The following is a 19,303-nucleotide window of genomic DNA, read 5'->3' on the forward strand; positions in this document are numbered from 1 at the left end:
CCTCAATAAGCTGCATTTTTTTAGTTTAAGTTTATAGCTGTGAAGATTCTGCACAGGGAAGCTTCTGGGGAAAGGGTGCCTTTTCCACAGCACAAACAAAACCTCTACAGGCCGGCAAAAAGCTGCAATTCTTTGTAGGTACAGAAAACAGTGAAACCACAGAGTACTTCCAACACTTAGTCCTAAACATGAAAGATAAATTACTGTCCTTATCCTATAATGTTGTGAATTAATTCACAGGTTTAGGCAATTACTGATCAAGTGTAGTTACGAGTTTGATCGAAGGACCAGATGAACTGTTGACTCAAACCAGTTCATCACAACATCCTGATTTATAAATCTGTCCCTTCACTGAGAAATGCTCTTTGTCCACGTTTACTTGAACTTGAAGAGATGCAGGAGCTTAAGTTTCATTTTCAAAGTCCATTTCTAAGAGATAACAAACAGATCTACCAAAGCCAAAAGAGCAACAAGCCACACATTTCCATATGAGCTGCTGGACCCATAACCCAGGTGGCTTTGGGAATCCACAGGCAATTTCTGCACACAAGAAAATTTCCATTCTGGTTATCTGTGAACAATGAATAAAACCCTGTGAAACAGAGCAAAGCAAACCTATCTGGTGCCTTCCTGAAAATGCCATTACTTTCTCTGCATTGAGGACTTGAGAGAAGATTCTGTCTGTGCTGCAAGTGGGAAATTAACTCAGCCCAACAGTGACAACAACTGCAGGGCAGACCGGCCACACAAGAAAATGTGCAGAATCCTCAGCAAGGGAAGAGGACGATGTCAACGTATACCGGTGTCTGTACTCCGCTGCGTGTCTTTGGTCCACGAGTGAAATTATCAACAAGGTCATACCCCTTGTTTCAGTATAAAAATGTTTTATGGGGAGCCTGGTGAATCTGAAAGACACTGGCGCCTTGGAAGGTACCTTTACTGACTGAGCCACATCTCCCTGCTGGTGTGCAAAACCACAGAGTTTCTGGGGTTTCTGTCCCTGCAATATGATTAAGGGCTGTGGGGGGAAGCTCGTGCTGAAGGAAGAGAATGTAAGAGTGGTTGTACTGGATCAGCTTAGCCCCGCATCCCATCTCTGAAGGCAGATGCTCACAGAAAAGCCTAAATACAGGGCAAACACACAGGTGATACTTCCCTGCCTCACTGTCCATCCTGCAGCAATTTACTGCTGATCCAGGGGTCCCAGCTTTCCTCTTTAGCAGGCTTCAATAGATACTTTTATCTGAGCAACGGTCAACATTTTGTTTATGAGTAAAACATAATAAAGGCAGGGAGAGAAGGATTTTCTTGTTAATTATTTCTGTTATTGTGACAGCTGAAAGTCCATCTGAGATGACGCACTCATGTGATAAATGCTTTACAAACATGTAGAGAGAGACAGTGTATGCCCAAAAGAACCTAAATGAATAAATCAACACAAAAGCATCAATATTGTCCTGCCTATGAACACCAGGACTCAGGCACAGTATGGATGAGTGATTTGCTCGAGGACGCATAAGAAAAAAGCAGCACTGCCAGCAATTAAACAGATGAGGAGACCAGGTGCCACTTACAGCCAGCCTAGGTCAGACCAAAGGTCTGGCTGGCTTAGCAAGGCTGACAGTAGCCAACAGCAGCCGTCTAAGAAAAAGCTTATGAACAGGACAATCACAGAGCGACGCTCCCCTTACACACCCTCCGGGCACTCGGTGCTTTGTGGCTGTGGAGCCAGATGCAGGGTTTCTGCATTTGAAAGACTGGGATGGACCTTTCCTCTGTGAAATTGCCTAACCAAATGGAAAAGCCAACATGCAAACTGTGACCATCCTCAGCAACCTCTGGACAGGCGTCCTCCCATCTTTTCCAGGTGGGCAGAATGGCACTGAGTGTTTAGGGTCAAAATGATGGCTGTTATTTTTTTCTCTGTTCTTTTGTTCCCCAACATCCCGCCAGACCACTGTTCCTAATGCATCATCCTCCCCTTCCTCTCATAAGGATCTGGTTTACTTTCTACCCTATGCCAACAGACTCCCCAGATCATTACCCATATTCACTCTCTTACGGTGACAATAAAATTAACTCTCAGCCTAAATTTCTCCCTGGAACTTGACTGTTCCTAGGATTTTCTCCAGGATCTCTTTCAGAAGCATTATCTATGGTTTCCTACTCACCCAGGCATAAATAAGTCCTATTTTCTTCCATGACTCAGCAGGGATATTCATTCTGAGCATTAACACCCACCCATCCCAAGTTTAGAGTGACTGTGGAGAAAACCTCTGCATCACTGCCTGGGGCCTGGGACAGGGTAGGATGGGTCCAGTACTCATCACCTGGGAACCCTATTAGTAAAGTCTGGTTTTAAGCAGTGCAGAGCACTCATCCCTGATTTTTAAATCTTTCTTGTTATCTTCAAAGTAGAAGAAGGCTAAACCACATAAATAGTGAATCCACAGCACAATTCTCCTCTGAGTTGTTGGTATCTTCAGGACAGGATACAAGAGTGAAGACTATAATCAATGCCGTGAAGCAGATTCAGAATATATTAAGAATTCAGAGTCCCACTGTTTCTTAAACCCTCATATTTATCTTCAGAGCCCACGCAGTAGTGACCAATCAAACCTTAATAACCGATTATTGCTGCTGTCAATTAGTACTGTTGAAGAGCACTTTCCCTATAGCAGATGACTCCAATTCAAGGATTCCAGCTCTGGTTTGCAGGGATGGTGTCGCAGCCCCTGTGCCAATCCATGTTTAGGTCCCAGGAGCTCCCACCGGCTGCAGTGACAGCTCTGGGAGACATCCCCAGGGACAGGATCCCCTGCAGCACCCTGGGAAGGAGCCATGCAGCTGCATCCCAAGCCCTGTGCTGCTCCTGAAGGCATTTCTGTGTGCTCCATGCCGTCAGAGCCCACCTGCAGCCAGGTCAGGACCTCCTCTTGGTCAGAGGTGATCTAGCATGGTTTGAGACACTAAAACTGGGCCAAAGTTAACCACTGCGGTTTTTGCTTGTCAGGATACAAAGCTTGAAATCAACCATGAGGGGCCAGTGATGCAGCCCTGCTAAGCATGAAGCAAAATGGTACACGGTCCAGGAGAAGGGTCTTCACAGACCTCATAGCATCTCCAAGGCTGTGAGGCAAGAGCCTCCACTGGAGCCGTCACTGGAACGATGCTCAGTTTTGCTAGCTGGGATGCTGACTTTATCTGCTCCATTAAGATAGGCACCTTAGCAAAAAATGGTCCTGGCTTGCCTCTGTCTAGTAGAAGTTAAATTAACTCTCTGCATCTCCTGCTCCACGCTGCAATCGTACTGGAGCACGCAATGTGTGGCTGAAGAGAGTTGACTCACCATGGAGTCACTGCAAACTGTGACTTAAGAGGTCATCACAAAATACCTGAGCCACATTGACTAACCACAGACACATTCCCAACTGACGGGAAACGTAAGGTGCTCTGACCCAGCTCAGCTCGTCTTGCTGTGGCCAGGGAATGGCACGTCACCTTGAGGTCACTGCAGACTAAGCCACATCCAGAAGCAGCTACCATACTTGAGCTGATGCTCCGTAACTTGACATAAGCCTGAGGCACAAGACCGCACGAGTCTCCCAGGAAGGCTGCCATCAGGAACACATTTGTTGGCTACAATAAAAACAGTGGAGGGTACAGAAGTATGTGTCTGCATTTTTTTCTGGCAAAGAAACCCACCTCCAGCCTAGATATTACACAGTAGTACACACTTACAGGCAGTAGATGGCTATTGGAGTACTATATCTTTGCCTGCTAAACCCCAAAACATCTTCTTAATCAACAACATATTATTTGCACTTAATAAAATCTAGCCTTCAGAAACAGCACTCACAGGACAACGTTCTGGCTACGGGACAGCACATATAACCAGAGAGCATTGCTTCATATAGGCTACTTGTTTGGTCTAATGCTATACTCAACCCTCTACCCAACAGTCCCTACAATCAAAAACCAGAAAGAGACTCTATTTAACCAGTTCTTACAGATACAGAAAATAACAAAACCCAAGAGGAAGATATTTTCCTGACAAGATATTTATACTGAATCCTACCTTATCATATTCCAGAACTTGCTTATGGATAGTTGCAAGGAAAGCCAGAACTGAGCACGGCAAAGCAACCATTCCCCAAGGCTTACTCACAGGCAGAAAAAACGACTTCTGCCTGGACTGGAAGGGCAGATGCCAAGATCTCTCCTCAATCCTAAACCAAAGCACGTGCTGAAGTCTGAGTTGTGGGACAGCTGTGTTGAAAGGGAACAAAATCAAGGCAACTCAAGGGGGGCAATCCCACACCAGGTCAATGGGGTGGTATAGGGAAGCCACCCAGGGCCCTTTGAAATCCTCCACTGGCGTTAAGACTTTGCACTCAAGAGTGCAAAGAGAAGTGCCAGCTCAACTTGCACATGCAGCAAAAGCACAGAAGGGCCATCACAATGCCACGCATGCCAGGACCACGTTCCTGACGGGGAACTCGGAGCAGCATCCCCGTTGCCTCAGCATGGACATCCGTAAGCTGGTACGATGGATGCAACGGCACATCCAACTTATGGGGATAGCGACAGGAGGGCAGCGCCTGCTGCTAAACAAAATGGGGGGTCCCCAGGGGACACACATTGTGGCCGCAGAACGGGTGGCCAAGAGGACAGAGCTCAGTCTCACTGATGGCATCCAGCCCCTTTGCTAAAAACAAGCACAAGCCTCAGCATCCGCTACTGCGAAACCGGATTGTGCAGAAGCCTGGGTGAGAAAGTCAGCCTGATTGGTCAGAGGGAAACAGGGGGGATGTGGGGAAAGCAACCTAGAAAAGGTGTAAAACCAGAGAAACTCTTGCCCTTGCTTCACATTAATAAAGCCTCAAGCACAGATGGCATTGCCGGTGTATTAAAATAAATGATAGGCGATTGGGGAACAGCCTTGCTGAAACCCTTTATTATATCCCAGGCTTGGATGAGGCTGTGATTAGAGTTATTCAAAAACAAGGCCAAAAAAAAAAAAAAGAGAAAGCAAAAGCCTCTAGTAATTCCCACTGTATCGACCCCTCTCTGTGATTAATGCTGATACCCAGCATTTTTGCAAAACAACAATGGCTTGAGGTTTGAGGTAATTATTTTACTGTCGGTCAAAATCTAAGCAATTTACTTATTTCCAATACACGTTCCTAACTCACTCTCAGGCAGGGCAGGATTTGTATGTGTATCAAGAGAGCATCCTTCCAGGAAGGAACCTGGATCTCCTTTGATCCTCAAGTGGTCTTAATCTGAGCAAACACCAGAGGGGAGGTAGGTTTAGCATCAGTCATTTGTAGTTTGCGCTGACCAAGCAGAGAGAAAATGTATCTACAGTCTCATTAGAAAGGAATATTTTAAAACCATCTTCTCAATAAATTACCTTCTCTCTCTCTGCTACTCATCACAATGAGCTCTTTTCCTCTATTTTTCTTATCAGCTTTGCAATGGAGCCAACATTTTGACCCAAAAGATCAGGCTCTGACGCAAATCCCCAGAAGGAGAGAGGCAATTCAAGGCCGATGAACCTTCGCATTCCCCCTCTCCATTTTTTTTTTTTTTTGGAGGGCTGAAATGGCAAAAAAGCAGACAGATCTTTTGCACTGTAGTATAGATCACTACTAGAAAATAAATGTGATTTCTCCAACATAAGGACAAGTCTCTTTTTAAAAGGCAAAGGCCACCTGGACTAGCACATAAAGGAAAAATTAATAACCCTCACCCAGGGAAAGCTACTGCCCTGCCTGTGTTCTTCAATCAAGCTAAGTGATTACTAAAATCCAAAGGGACAGAGGGCTGAAAACCATCTCCTCTGTCTAAATGGAGCCAAGCTTTCTGACACATATAAACTGAAGGACAGAGGATGAGGCAAAGCACACTGAAAGGTGATACATGTATACACTGAAATTGCAGATGTGAGGGAAAAAAAAGGATTCCTGCAGATTAAAAAGAGAGCGAAGACATTATGATTTATATTACAGTAGGGCTGACAGACATGAGGACAGACAGACAGAGCCAAGGCATCTGACAGTCTAGAAGGATGCCTGCCTCACTGCGCTGAGCGGAAACCCAGATGGTGCCTGGTTAGCAGATGCAGTCCAGCCTCCGCAGCACGGAGCTCTGCGCAGGCTAATGGACCCTATCCTTTCATCCAGCCGAAAAAAACCCAAGATAAATTACTTGGAGCAGCAAATGCCAAGCCGTGCTCCAAGGCAGACGCATCCTAACTCTAAAGGCTGTTGCAAATGGATGGATAGAGGCAAACAGCTGGAGAAGGTCAAAAACGCTCAGCCATGTGGTTGAGTTTTCCAGCTTTGCTTTCTTGGGCCAGCAAGAGCAACTGGAGGTGCAGGCAGAAAGCCTGTTAGAAAGGGTCCTCCTGTGCTGGGAAAGCCCAGGAGCTTGGTGCTGCTGCAGGCTGCCTTTCCCTGCTCCACAGCAAGCCAAGAAGGGTGAATTTGCTCCGCTGTGGTCTGCCAGGCAAATTGTAGGTGACCAGTGCCCCAGACTTCAGTTCCCTTCAGCAAAACTTCCCTAACGCTCTCTGCACACAAATATCACCCAAGGCTCCCCTGCCTCAAGCTGGGGAGACAGCCATTTCCACCACAGAAGCCGTCACTCCTTCCTTGCCGGAGTGATGACCTCCACTCCTCCTCTCTTATTTCAGGAGATTTTTGCATGGCAGGGTAGCGAGGACTAGGGCATGTAGGAGTGACAGCAACCCTCGGGCTTGGGCTCATCCATGCCTCCCACCATCCATTAGAAATGTCCCCTGTTCACCCAGACCTCAGCTGGGACCTCTCATACCAACCACATCAGCCACGGTGACCAACATTCCCTCTTTCTTCCCATGAACCAGCAGACAAGTTCTCCGTGGCTTCACACCGCCTTACTCCAAACTGCAGAAAAAGAGGCAGAAATGCTGTGGATGGACAGGACCTCTTCATTCCCCCCCAGCAATAGCCAGTAACTTTGGTTTAACGCTTTGTCTGATGGGATCCCATCTTCTTTGCAGGCAGGGAGAGGGAAGGCAGAGTCAAACCCGAGCAAACGCCTCTAAACCCACCCCCAGCTCCTGGAGGCAGTACTTAAGGACTGGTAACAAACGGGTCTAGCCGGTCTTCCTCTGACACAGGTTTAAGCCGACGCATAAACCTTGTGGAGGGGCTGCTATTTCAAAGTAATGTATCTGAGGATGCTATAGCGCTGCTGTTTCTCAATATGCTCCACCAAAAACGTCAGGCTAAATTATCAGCCCAAGTTTCCTGCTGGAGGTTTCCGTGTAGAAAGGCCCCTGCTGTCTTCCCCTTCCCTACGATAAATCGCAAGCACACACTTTTTTATTGCAAGCTATGGCTTTATTTCACCTACTTCTGATAGCTGATTACTTTCAGAGCTGCATATCACCAAAACACCCTCCAAGCTTCTGCTTCACTTGTTGCTGTTCCATTCTCTCAGTCTTGATTTCTGCTTCGAGGACAAGAGTTGAGGTGCCTCCAAGAGGAAGGACGTGGCTCTAACCCATTAGCCGTTCATGCCCTGTGGCTGGAAGCACCTCAACCCAGTTCACAGCAGAACAGACACACTGTCAGCTTCTCCCATTTAAAACACACGGGCTTCGTTTTCAAGGACATGGCAGTCTTGTGCTAGATGGAAAAAGGGAAGAGCCGGGGGGCAGGTGAGGACCACAGGACTGAGACTTGTTTCCAAGTCCAAGTTTCGCAACTCCTGAAAGATCCCATCATCCAAGGTCCCAGGGCGAGGCCAAGTTTCGCATCTCCTGGAAGGTCCCATCATCCAAGGTCCCAGGGCGAGGCATAAGGCTGCTTCTTACCATGCCACCAAGCATCACGCTGCAGAGCGTGTGCAGGATGGGTCTGCAAGGCTCGTTATCTCAGCTGGCTTTAGAGCAGAAGTAGGAGGAAGTCAGATCAAAGAAAGAAGCAATATTAAAGAGGGGAAAGAGACACAGTCCCCAAAACAACTTGGGATAAAATCTGATGAAAGGAAAAAGCCATCTCCAATGTAAATTGTTCCCTCCTGGGAGCTGCTCTGTCGTTACGACAGCGTATGTCTCACTGAGCAGGCAGAGAGGATCATTATTGTTTACAGGTATGTGGATGTAAAATTGACACGGCAAACCTGATTAAATATGAGTCTGCTCCAGGATTAAGACATAGCCATGAACAATCTCTTAAAACAGTTAAAAAAGAAGTCATTCCAAACAGAGTTCACATCCCTCACGAAGAACAGAAACTTGATTTAGGCACAGATTGATGATGTGAGCTTTATTACTGCTTGGGAGAGGGAAGGGGAGCTAGCAAGGAACATATGGAACTGTATAAATTATTTGGAGCACCCAGAAAGACAGGAAAAATAATCATCTATATTTCTGAGACTGCTCATTTCAGTCTGCAGCCGTCTGGAACACAGACCTCACGTGGCCAACATTTTGTGCAACAAAACTCCCATAAACATGTACGGGGCAAAGCTACAGAGGACAGGATGGCTGCAGGCAGCTGTACTCCGAACACATCGGGAAGAAAAATTTGCTGGCTCCGCTCCTGGTCCTGGCTCCTGCCGCCTCTCTCACTTGGGATTTCTATGGACTCAGTCCTTTCTGTTGGGATGGTGACTTCTTGCGTGATCCTTTGCACCTTTTCCAGGGAGAAATGCAGTTGCGCACATCCTTCCTCCAGCAAAAGAAAGGAAATGCCCAGGCACTAATTTAATTCACCTTGTTCAAATCCCTACTCTGCTAAAGGCTCCCTCATGAAACCAGTGGGGTCACTTGGCCTCTGTGTTTTTGTTTGCCACCTGTAAAACATGGATACCCTTTCCAGGGTAATTAAGAAGATAAATGCATTAAAGATTAAAAGGCACTCCGATGTTCCAATAGCGCGAGCTGGAGGAGTACTTAAAATAGATCCATTTTGGGCAGCAATTAAAGAACATACTACTAACTTTTGAGTCTCAGCTTCTGTCTTCCTAATGCTGGTTATTTTTGCCCATAAAAGCATTAATCCGAGCTTCCTGTAAAAATGACATTTCAAATATTCATCACCTTCCACTATTCTGCCGCTGCTACTCTGCCTTACCATCATTCACCAGTGGCATCCATTATATGGTTTATGCACTATAATTTGCAATCACAGATCTGCAATACAGGTAGAGCTATTTTCTCTGTAAGTAACTACTCAGAGCTGCAAATATTTTTTACCCATTAAAAAAAAAAAAAAATCACATTCCAGAAGTGTGTTTATTATGCAAGTGCCTTGTCATTACCCAAGTGAGAGAGTTATATGACCTTCCATTAATCTAAGAACTAAGATCCTATACAAAAAAATACATGAAATGCAGACATGGTATATATCTTGAAAACTACATGTTGAGAATTATATAACTCATAACTTCTTTCTAAACTGCCATTTTAGTTTTTTTTTAATCTTTAATTCCCATCTACAGGGAAGGTCCAAACTCCACTAACAATGATTAGACGCTTAAGATTTCAATTATATTAGCAATAAATTCTTGGGTTTATATATATATATATATGAGGTGTGCCTCCTCTTTGCCCATAAAACAAGATTTTGAGTATAACAATGGAGTTTCCTCTGTAAAGCTTTACGGTTCAAATCAGTCTCTCCTCTGTTTACTGCTCTTATCTCATATTAGGGGTGGCCTAGGACAAGCAACTGGTGGTTTCAGTCAGCATCTTAAACAACCAAAGTCCACCATAACAACCTCTGCTTAGAAAACTTGAGCCATAAATTCAAAACCTCACAACCCTATATGCCTCAAGATGAAAATGTCATTGTCACTCCAAACACCTCCATGCGTTTTGAATGCACAAAGCAAACTACTGCATGCCCCAAAGCAGCAAAATTATGGGTTTAGTAAATTGCCCTAAACCTCCTGCTGCTACCTTACTATGGACAGCAGTTCTTCATCTTGGGACAGGGATGATAGGCAAGCACCATGGCATTAACAAATAGCTTGGGAGCCTGGGGACATTTTCATGCTCTAACACAAAGTTCCCACACCAGTTCAAGCTAAGTTGCTATGTCTTCACTCGTCTGTAAAATAAGGATTCTCACAGATGCTGGGAGAATAAATACTCTTAAGAAGCAGGAGAAGACCATAGTTACCATAGCCAGCACCAACACAGAAGCAGAGGGCCTTGATCTCCGTGGAGATGTACAACCAAGACCATCTACTTTAGCATTCATGAGGAATAACTAAAGGCCCCAGAAAGTGTTCAGTAGGTTTCAACCCATTTAAACCAACAGCAGACCTCCTTGTAACGCATAAACATTTAATCACAAAAGAGGTAGCAGGGAAAAATTATGTATTTTTATTTGCTCCCAGAAAGCCCAAGTTTCCTGCCGCTCTGATGCTCTCCGAACAGTTAGTGTTGGCCTACCACGCAGCACCTACATACAAATCAAGAAACAAGTAGACAAAGGTCCCAAAGTACTGACATGTCCTTCACTTGCAACCTCTGAAGACAAAGCATTTGAACAGGACACCAAAAGCGATCCCAAAGCATATTCAGACCTTCCTTCTCCGGAGCTGCAGGCCATCGGAACTGCTTTTGGAGGATCAATTTCTATTTTATAAAGGCACAGATGATATCATCTTCTGCTTTACTTTTTGACTAAATATTGCTGGTTAGAGAGTCAGCTGATGGACTATAAAACTGACAGCCTCATTACTGGCGCATATAAATTGCTTTTGCTCAGCTGGAGTTAATGTAGGACCATCTGACTTCCCAGAATTGACATTTTTAATGATTCTGTCTCTCCAGCACTTTCTCACTGACCACTACAAAAATCCAAACTGTCTCTTGCTCTGCCAAGCCTTTTGTGGATCAAGTTACTTCTCTAGGGATTTGCAGTGTGTCAGACATCAGACCAAGCAAACTCAATAATAGCTGACCTGAGAATAGCTACTCCAATACTTCTGGGCTCTTCTGGACTATAGATTTTAGCATTAAATGTCAAAATTCTGAAGGCCAGAGGACAGATGCATCCCCAGGAGAAGAACCTATGTGCAAAGTATTTTGAAGATGGAAAACACCAACTGTAAAAGTTTGGTGCTCAGGTGGTGTGCCCTCATCTTGTACCCCGTTGGGTACCGATAGCTTTCTTCAAATCTTCCTTTCCTGTGCCATACCCCACACCAAGCAGAACAACTTCCCTTTGTAAAGCATATTTCACTCACACAAGATGGGAAATTCTTCACATCTCAGTACTATTTGGCCAAGGGAGGGAAGTGCAGAGCTCTTCCCCGGGATGCACAAAGACGCTCGCCGCGGGCTGAGGCAGGCGGGAGCACGGTGCCCCTGACCCAGCGGCATTCCGAACTGCAGCTCCCCCCTCCAGGGGCTGCGTCTGGGGCCGTCCAGCGGTTACAAAGCTGTCTTAAAATTAAAGTCAAGTTAATTTTAGCTTTAGAAGAAAAGCACTTAAAGGAAATGGCTTTCAAAGTGGTAGCTTTAGATGAATAGCACCTAGAGAAAAAGGGTTTCAAAGAGAAATAGTCCATGCACACGTCCAGCAGATCTAAAGCTTTACGAGCCCTTCACAGTGAGTCTGGTCTCTCCAGGCGCTCCAGCAGAACAATGTGGGCAGTTCTTTTGACCTCCTGCCAGGTTTGGGGAATTTCTTCTGTTCTCAACAATCCTCCTCCTGCTGACACGAGCTGTATGTTTTTTCCGCCCTTCCTGTTCTCCCTAATACACCCCACAAAGAAACACGTAACCAGGACCAGCTACGGACACAGCAGTAGCCCAGTGTGTGCCCACGCACCCAGGGCCAGGGAACCAGGGCAGGAACTCCCAGCTGGCACAAACTGGGAAGAGGGGAAGGGATGCACTACTGCATCAGCATCTCAGGCAAAAGGAGCCCAACACCACCACGGAGACGCGACAGCATCTCCCATTCCCCATGCACTCCCAGCAAATGAGCCATTTGAACACCTAGGTTCAGCTCCTCACTTGGCCTCAGATTTTCCGTGTGAACTCATGCAAGTCCTTGGTTCTCCTTGTGCCTCTAAAACATAAATGATTTCCCTTCCTCATAGGAGCACTGTGGGCATCAGCACATTGTAGATGAGGAAGGAAGAAATATCAAAGAACCATTAAGGTCGTCTAGACAGAAAAGGAATAAATGGCTCTTTACATAAGCGTTTACCTGGTGGAATAACAGGGGTGAGTCACAAGCAGAGAGACTGATCCCACTGCATCCCTTCTTTTCTCGCCTACAACACCAGTGCACAGAAGTCCTATCTCACTCTTAAAGATGAACTCAGCTCAGCCACAGCCTCATCCTCTCCCTCATGGCTGCTTGCACAGACTGCAACAGAAAAATAAAAGGCAATCCACAGCTTCTGGATCTGGTGACATGTAACCCAGCCAGGCACTTCCAGAAAATGCAGAAATTCATGTCCTTCCAGTACTTCAGGTGCCTGGACTTGGTGCTTTGCAGTCAACCTACCCTGATAAACTTCACAAGGGCTCCTCCAATTTACATGAGGGTCAATAAAACATAAGTTAGGGAGAAAAATCCTGCTTTTTGCCACACAGTCGATTTATTCCACATCTGAAATTTTTGGAAAGGTGGCCTTTCCAAGTTCTAAGAAAGACAGAAAGTGGTGGAGGATGAAGGCTGCAGGATGATGGAATATTAAGCATCAGAAACGGAACTGGGCTTATATGTTCAGGAGCAGATCTCTGGAAGAGACACTGCAAAGTACATCCTCCAGCATGACTCTGCCTAAGGCAAAGGGACATCATAACCAATGATACTATACAAGGAGTGTTAAAGCTACGTATTGTTTCATAGCCCAGGACCGCTTATTTTCTGTACACAATTATTATAGCCTCTCCAGCCAGAGAGGTTTACTGCACGCCAGGGAGAGCTTCAGCCGCTGGTCACTGCTTTCTCACCTGACACGTTTATCCGCACATCTGATCGGTATCTCCTACCCTGAGCCTCTTCCTCCAGCAGTGAAGGTGGTAGAGCTGGAAACGCAGCTGTGACTCCAGTTCAGACCCACATCAGCTATGAACAGAGATGTGCCTGGTCCCTTATGCAGAATGACCTCCTCCATGTTCATGGTAACAGCCTATGTCACATACAACAGCACCTTCAGCAGACTCTAGACACCCTTCCAGACAAACTAACCATTGCCTTGCAACCTGCTCTGGAAACAGGGCTTCCATCAGATCCCTCCAGAGACCCAAGCCAGATGGCATTGCATCAGCCACCCTGGCTGAGGTGGTTAAATGTACCAAGATCCCTGAAGAGATATCAGTGCCATCTTTCTCCATGCTGCACAACGTAATGCCTGGTGTGTGCGGACACACCTCGGAGTCTGCAAAATGCTGCCTCTCTTGAACACTTTACAAAGCATTGGCACCCTTAGCCAGGATTGACTGATTCAGAGGCAAAGCTCCACCAAGCCACCCATCCTGGTACGTACGGTCTTGAACCAGGCAAGTACTTTTAAATGGTCAACAGCTTAATGCTACCTTCTCACTATTGCTAGCAGTCGTACAGAGCCCACCAAGCCAGCCCATCGCACCCTTGAGTGCAGACAATATGCTGCTCATGTCACATTTTCTCTCAAGGCACCACAAAGATCCTGCACTAAGGAAATGAATAAGATAAGAACACAAAGCTGCTGATGCGACTCCCATCATAACCTTAAGCTTCTTACACACTTTTCCTCCAAGCACAGTCACGTACCTCTAATCCAAGAGCACAGTCACATACCTCTAATGCCAAAGCCAACCACAAAACCATTAAACACTTATAATTATTCCCCCACCACAGCTCCCGTCCAGCCTGATGGGATAACAGGACACATGAAACAGATCTGACATGGAAACCACCCAACACAATGTTTTTCAAGCAAGAGTTAGTGGGACAGGGAGATATCAGACCTGATGCAAACTCAGTCTGCCCTCAAAGAGCAGTCCTGCTATGGAGATCTTGAAATACGCTCTTTGATTCCATTCAAAGGAAGCTAACAACGCTAAAGCAGGCTGGAAACAGCATTACAGGGGAAGAACTGCTAGGATAAACCAGAATTTAACACCCAGAGGAAGTGATAGTTCTTATAATACAACATATAAAAGAGTTTTGAGGTTTCTTTATTGGATGAGCCTCTCACACCAGCTAGTTCTCTAACAGTCAGACACAGACACTTTCTGTACAGACATGGTTCAGCTCCCACCAATTCACCTGAAAGGTGCCTACTGCTTTTGACGGGGCTTGGCTTGGAAACAGAGTATCCTGGGAAACAATCCCAGTGCCCTGAGTCAAGGTGGGCAAGTTCCCTTCTAAACTCTACGTTGTCCCACACTAGCTTTGACTTGTGTCCGACAGACATCACATATATAAACAACGATAAGCTATTCCTAGGTGAAATAAATTAGTCCTGTCATTAAACACAGGGCCTATACATACAGTGGGAATAAAGTGTATAAAGCTTTATAGCGGCTTTACAGGCTTGTCTTGCTTAACACTGCCAGCATAGGGTCCCACACCTGGACCACACACCCCTTAAAAATGCTGCTGAAGTAGCAAAGACGCTGATTAGCAACTATCCAACTTTTTTTGTCCTCACAGAACATATATCCCTGCACAAACCCACCTCAGGCAAAGGGAATGGAAATTTCCCCAGGAATCTCACCTGAGAAGTTATTTATTCGTCCACCCTTGGAGCAAGACAACACTAAGCTCTGGGAATGATGGAGGAGGTCTGGAGTATTCAGAGCATCTCTCCCCAAAATGAAAACTCAGGTCACACTGCCTGGGACCCATCCCAGTTCAACCAGTCATCACTGGTGGATGAGGTTTCCTCAGAAATGAACCTGCTGCGTGTTTAGCTTGAGAGCCAACCCATGAGCCTTCTCAGCAAAAGGGGCCGTCCAATGCAAAGTGGAGAGCAGGAGACATGTCCTCTGCAAGGGTAAAGGAAGAAGGAACTTTTTCTCTTACCCAGACCCTGGTTCTGCTGCTCCCACTCGATGGTGTCGGGAACCTGGTAGGACACCCCAGCCAGCTGGGCCACAGGGTTTTCCAGGCCAGCTATGGGCTCCTGGGAGGTCTCGCCTGGAAGCGTGAAACCTGGCAGCTCCGTGTCACCCTCCATGCTTTCATCCATCGAATCTATGTCTTTGTCCTCCTCATCTTCCTCTTCCTCCTCTTCTTCTTCCTCCTCTTCTTCATCCTCTTCCTCTTCCTCACCCTCTGGCCAGGGAGACACAAAAGCAACATCAGGAAAGATTGCACAAGACAGAATGTTCATGTATCTCTACAGGTGAGCACCAAGACAGCCAGCTGATACCACTTCTCCAAAGGCAGACCAGCTGAATGAACTTGTGCTTGTTTTCTAACACAAAAGACACCCATAGGGGTTAATTTAGAAGAGCTCACCACCGTTTGAAGTTGCTAAGTAACAATGAGATGTTGCCTTAGACTGTCAAATGCATTAGTGGGAAATACTGTTATTTTGCTTCCTAATAGCAGAGTACAAACAAGCATGTGCATGTGTACAAATACCTGAGTATATACAGTTAGTGCTCTCTGCTCAACTAATTTCAGCTTAAGTGAGAACTATTTCCCTGATTTCCAGTCTTGGAGACAGCAGTAAGTTGGTTCAATTTTTAACTTTTATTAAGGTCTGGAAAGGATACTGCTTTCCAGCCCAATTAGACTGATACAGCCCCTCCTCCAGAAAAAGCATCTCGCTTTGATGCGTGCTGGCTGATCTTGGCTCTTGGGTGCGGGAGAACAGTGGTGATGGTAGTGATCCTCAGCAGGTTCGTACTGCCACTCCTGCCACCACAGATTTACACCAGACAAAGGTATGATCAAGGAAGACTTAACTCAGTATTGGAAAGAAGGCGGCGCAGCCAACACTTTGTGTAGCAGCAGATAAATGTGACGCCAAGGAAACCCCTGTGGATTCTCCACTAAAGCAGATATCCATCTTATTCCAAAGCTGACTGTACTGTTAACATATGGAGAGATAAATATTCAAGCCATATTTCATTGTTAGAATCTAAAATGGCAACACAAGAACAACCACACTGGATCAAACCAAAGGTCATACCCTATTTCTGACCAAACAGCTGCAGATGCTGAAAACTAGAGCGGGACACACACAAAGCCAGCCTTCGCACAGTCTCTCTTCCCAGCTTTTAGTTATCAAAGACTCAAGGACTTCCTGAGCCAGAATTTTCATCTGAGCTATTTAATAGCTACTAATGGAGCTACCCACCACAAAAAGTTAGTATCTGGAATAATTACATGCTTTGGATTTCTGATGGCTAGTTTTTTCAAAGATGAAAGCTAAAACATAATATTTATGCACTTTATCTAATTCAAACGAAGCTCTGCTCAGCCCTGTAGAAAAAATGCCTCCTGATGTACACAGACTGCGAGATCCCATCACCCTGCATCTGAGCAGCTGGTTTCGCCAGGGATCTAAGACTGTGTTAAAAACTAACGATCCAGCAAAATCATAGAACAGTTTAGGTTGGAAGGGACCTTAAAGATCATCCAGTTCCAACCCCCCTGCCATGGACAGGGACACCTCCCACCAGACCAGGTTGCTCAAAGCCCCATCCAACCTGGCCTTGAACACCTCCAGGGATGGGGCAGCCACGGCTTCTCTGGGCAACCTGCGCCAGTGCCTCACCACCTTCAGAGTGAAGAATTTCTTCCTAATATCTAATCTAAATCTCCCCTCCTTCAATTTAAAACCTTTACTCCTTGTCCTCTCACTACACTCCCTGATAAAGAATCCCTCCCCATCTTTCCTGTAGGCCCCCTTCAAGTACTGGAACCAACATTGTTATCTAGATATCCCCTTATTTCTGTTGGAAACAGAAGCAACAAACGCAGCAATCAGAGGTAGGACACCGGAGGGGCTGCACATATCGTACCTGCTTCACCCTTCTCGTTTCTGCTGTGGGATGTAATGGCACTCCAGCACAGCTGTTCCACAAAACACCTGAGAAACAAACTGGGGAACTTTGGGGAAGCTATTTAGTTGTTGGCTATCTGACTTGAATTAACTGGGGGGAGCTGGCCTCCTTCTTTTGGCCTCTGCTTCACGGACTGGAATATCCAGAGAAATCAGTGTACATTGTAAAACCACGGCATTCACTGTGCTGTTACGTGGCATCCCCTTTCCTTCTAATTCAAGGATTTGCTTTAAAACACTGCATGTTTTTTGCCAGCTCACCAGAAAAGACAATCCTGCTTGCCACCTTTCAGTTCCAGCCCTGCATTTCACACAAATGAGCTGCTGTTTGAATTTAGCTGCATCATCCTGCTATAGCACGGCTTTCAGTACCTGGAAAGAAACGATCACTCCTGCAAACAAGTATACCACACAGAGCATCTAATGGAGCTTACAGGGATGTAGTTAGCCCCTTAAATTCCCATTACATTTTATAGGCAGTTTCTGTCTTATAATGTGCCCATCGTTTCAAATCAACACGAGAATTTTCTCTATCAAACTGCACGTTTCCATACAAAACACACAGCTTTTGTAAACCTGAGAATGGCACCTGGAGAGTGCTTGCAGGAAACCTACAAAGACAAGTTAATGTAGGTCTTTTGCCTCTGCTGAGAGCAACACAGCTATAAACATCTCCAAACTTTAATAGCACAGACACTAAACAGATAGCACACTGGAGAGGAGAAACATGAACAGAGGTTTTCCCTAGATGGACTGGGTGAAAAAGCAGCCAAGAAAAAACAGGGATCAGATATTTATCTCTGAAAAAATAATTTGGGACAAGGTTTTTAGAAGCTTGTTGCAATTTTAGCAAACCGAATGAGAGACACCTGCCAGGATCTAGTTTTGAAGCAGGAGATAGCCATCTCTGTACCTCCAAAGTCTAGCAGGCAGCCAAGCTGAACACCCAAATTGAAAGTGCCAAGACTACTTATCACGTCTGATCATCACCAAGCTACATCAATCATCACGCAGGCACAGCACAAAGATGTGAATAATGTAGTCCTCGTAGCACAATCACTGTGAGGGGGAAAAGAAAAGGCTCTTGACTTGTTTCCTCCGCCTCTCTAGCTCATTCCAACTTCTGAAAACAGCTTTTTAAACCCCCATCCCAAAACGCCAACAGCTTGCCTTGCTGCAAGGTGCAGCGCAGAGCACCACTTGGTGGTCACAAGGAGGAAGCTCCGCTTCTCAAAAAATCACAAACTTCACAAATGTTGTTAGTTCAGGAGCAGAACCGCAACAGGAGCCCAGCAGCCCTGGGCAGGATGCACGTAACACTTGGTAGTCTCATAAGATGGAAAATGGAAGCCAGTATCAAACTGCTGAATCTCAAGTTGGAGGTTTGTGCTTCACACGACAGCCTTTTACAAAACTCACCTTTTCCCTCCTAAACTGGCACTTGTTGGCCTTTCAGAGGCCTCAGCAGCAGCTTTGAAGAAAAGAGAGAGAAGAAACAGAAAGCAGCAAGAACTGAAGGTGCAAAGCCCAGCAGATTCAGAAAGCATTTGACTTTTCACGTGCATTTGCAGTCCATTGTGAACTACTTTGTGTACCTTAGCTTTGGCTAAGGATCGTCTTACCAAAAAACAGAAAAACCTATGATGAAACGGCAGCACCTCAGGGTCAAGGCACCAGTCTCCAACCAAAAAAAATGCAAGTATAAAGTTTTCTTGGCCACAGACTTGAACTTATCTAAATTGGGCAATGACCCAGAGCCCAGCTGTAGGAATGCTCCTGAACATCCAACAGTGGTGACAGGTGCCCCTCACGCACCGAAGCAGGCAGGTACACAGCACCTGTAGCAGCTTCTACTGCGAGCCATCCTTGCTCTATAGATCTTCATATGTTACGTATAAGCTGATCCCGTTATCCTATTTCCATGCACTGAATCCCAGCTCTTGCTTGAGACGTGACACGTGGACCTGTCAAGGAGGGATGGTATCCTGTCTGCTCTCCTGGTAACACCAGGAGACTTCAACACTGGAACACTTGAAGTCCAAGCTGACATTTGTATTTTCTACTGCAGTGAGGGCAATGCAAGAGTAGTCTAGGGCAGAGTTAAAGACTCCTCTCCAAGAGTGAAGAAATCACTGCCACTCTTTGACAGACTAAATAAGCACTGTATGCTGTAAAGCAGGCTCTGCTTCGCCTTCACTGAAACAGGAAAGAAAAAAAAATCAATACACTTAACACCTCCCTGCTGTGACAACAGTACAACCTAAGAAAG

The 19,303-nt window shown here is 45.8% G+C and overlaps 1 protein-coding gene across 1 annotated transcript in view; it reads right to left on the reverse strand.

The window, feature by feature from the left end:
* The window catches only part of LOC104294324 (chromosome unknown open reading frame, human C14orf37), a 60,904-nt gene that overhangs the window by 25,851 nt on the left and 15,750 nt on the right, over nucleotides 1–19,303 (reverse strand). The window contains exon 4 of the mRNA XM_009893918.1: nucleotides 15,042–15,293. Coding sequence (XP_009892220.1) covers nucleotides 15,042–15,293 — 252 coding nt within the window. The remainder of the gene's footprint in view (nucleotides 1–15,041; nucleotides 15,294–19,303) is intronic.

The sequence above is a fragment of the Charadrius vociferus genome, unplaced genomic scaffold (genome assembly GCF_000708025.1).
Source record: "Charadrius vociferus isolate BGI_N301 unplaced genomic scaffold, ASM70802v2 scaffold49, whole genome shotgun sequence".
Lineage (NCBI taxonomy): Eukaryota > Metazoa > Chordata > Aves > Charadriiformes > Charadriidae > Charadrius > Charadrius vociferus.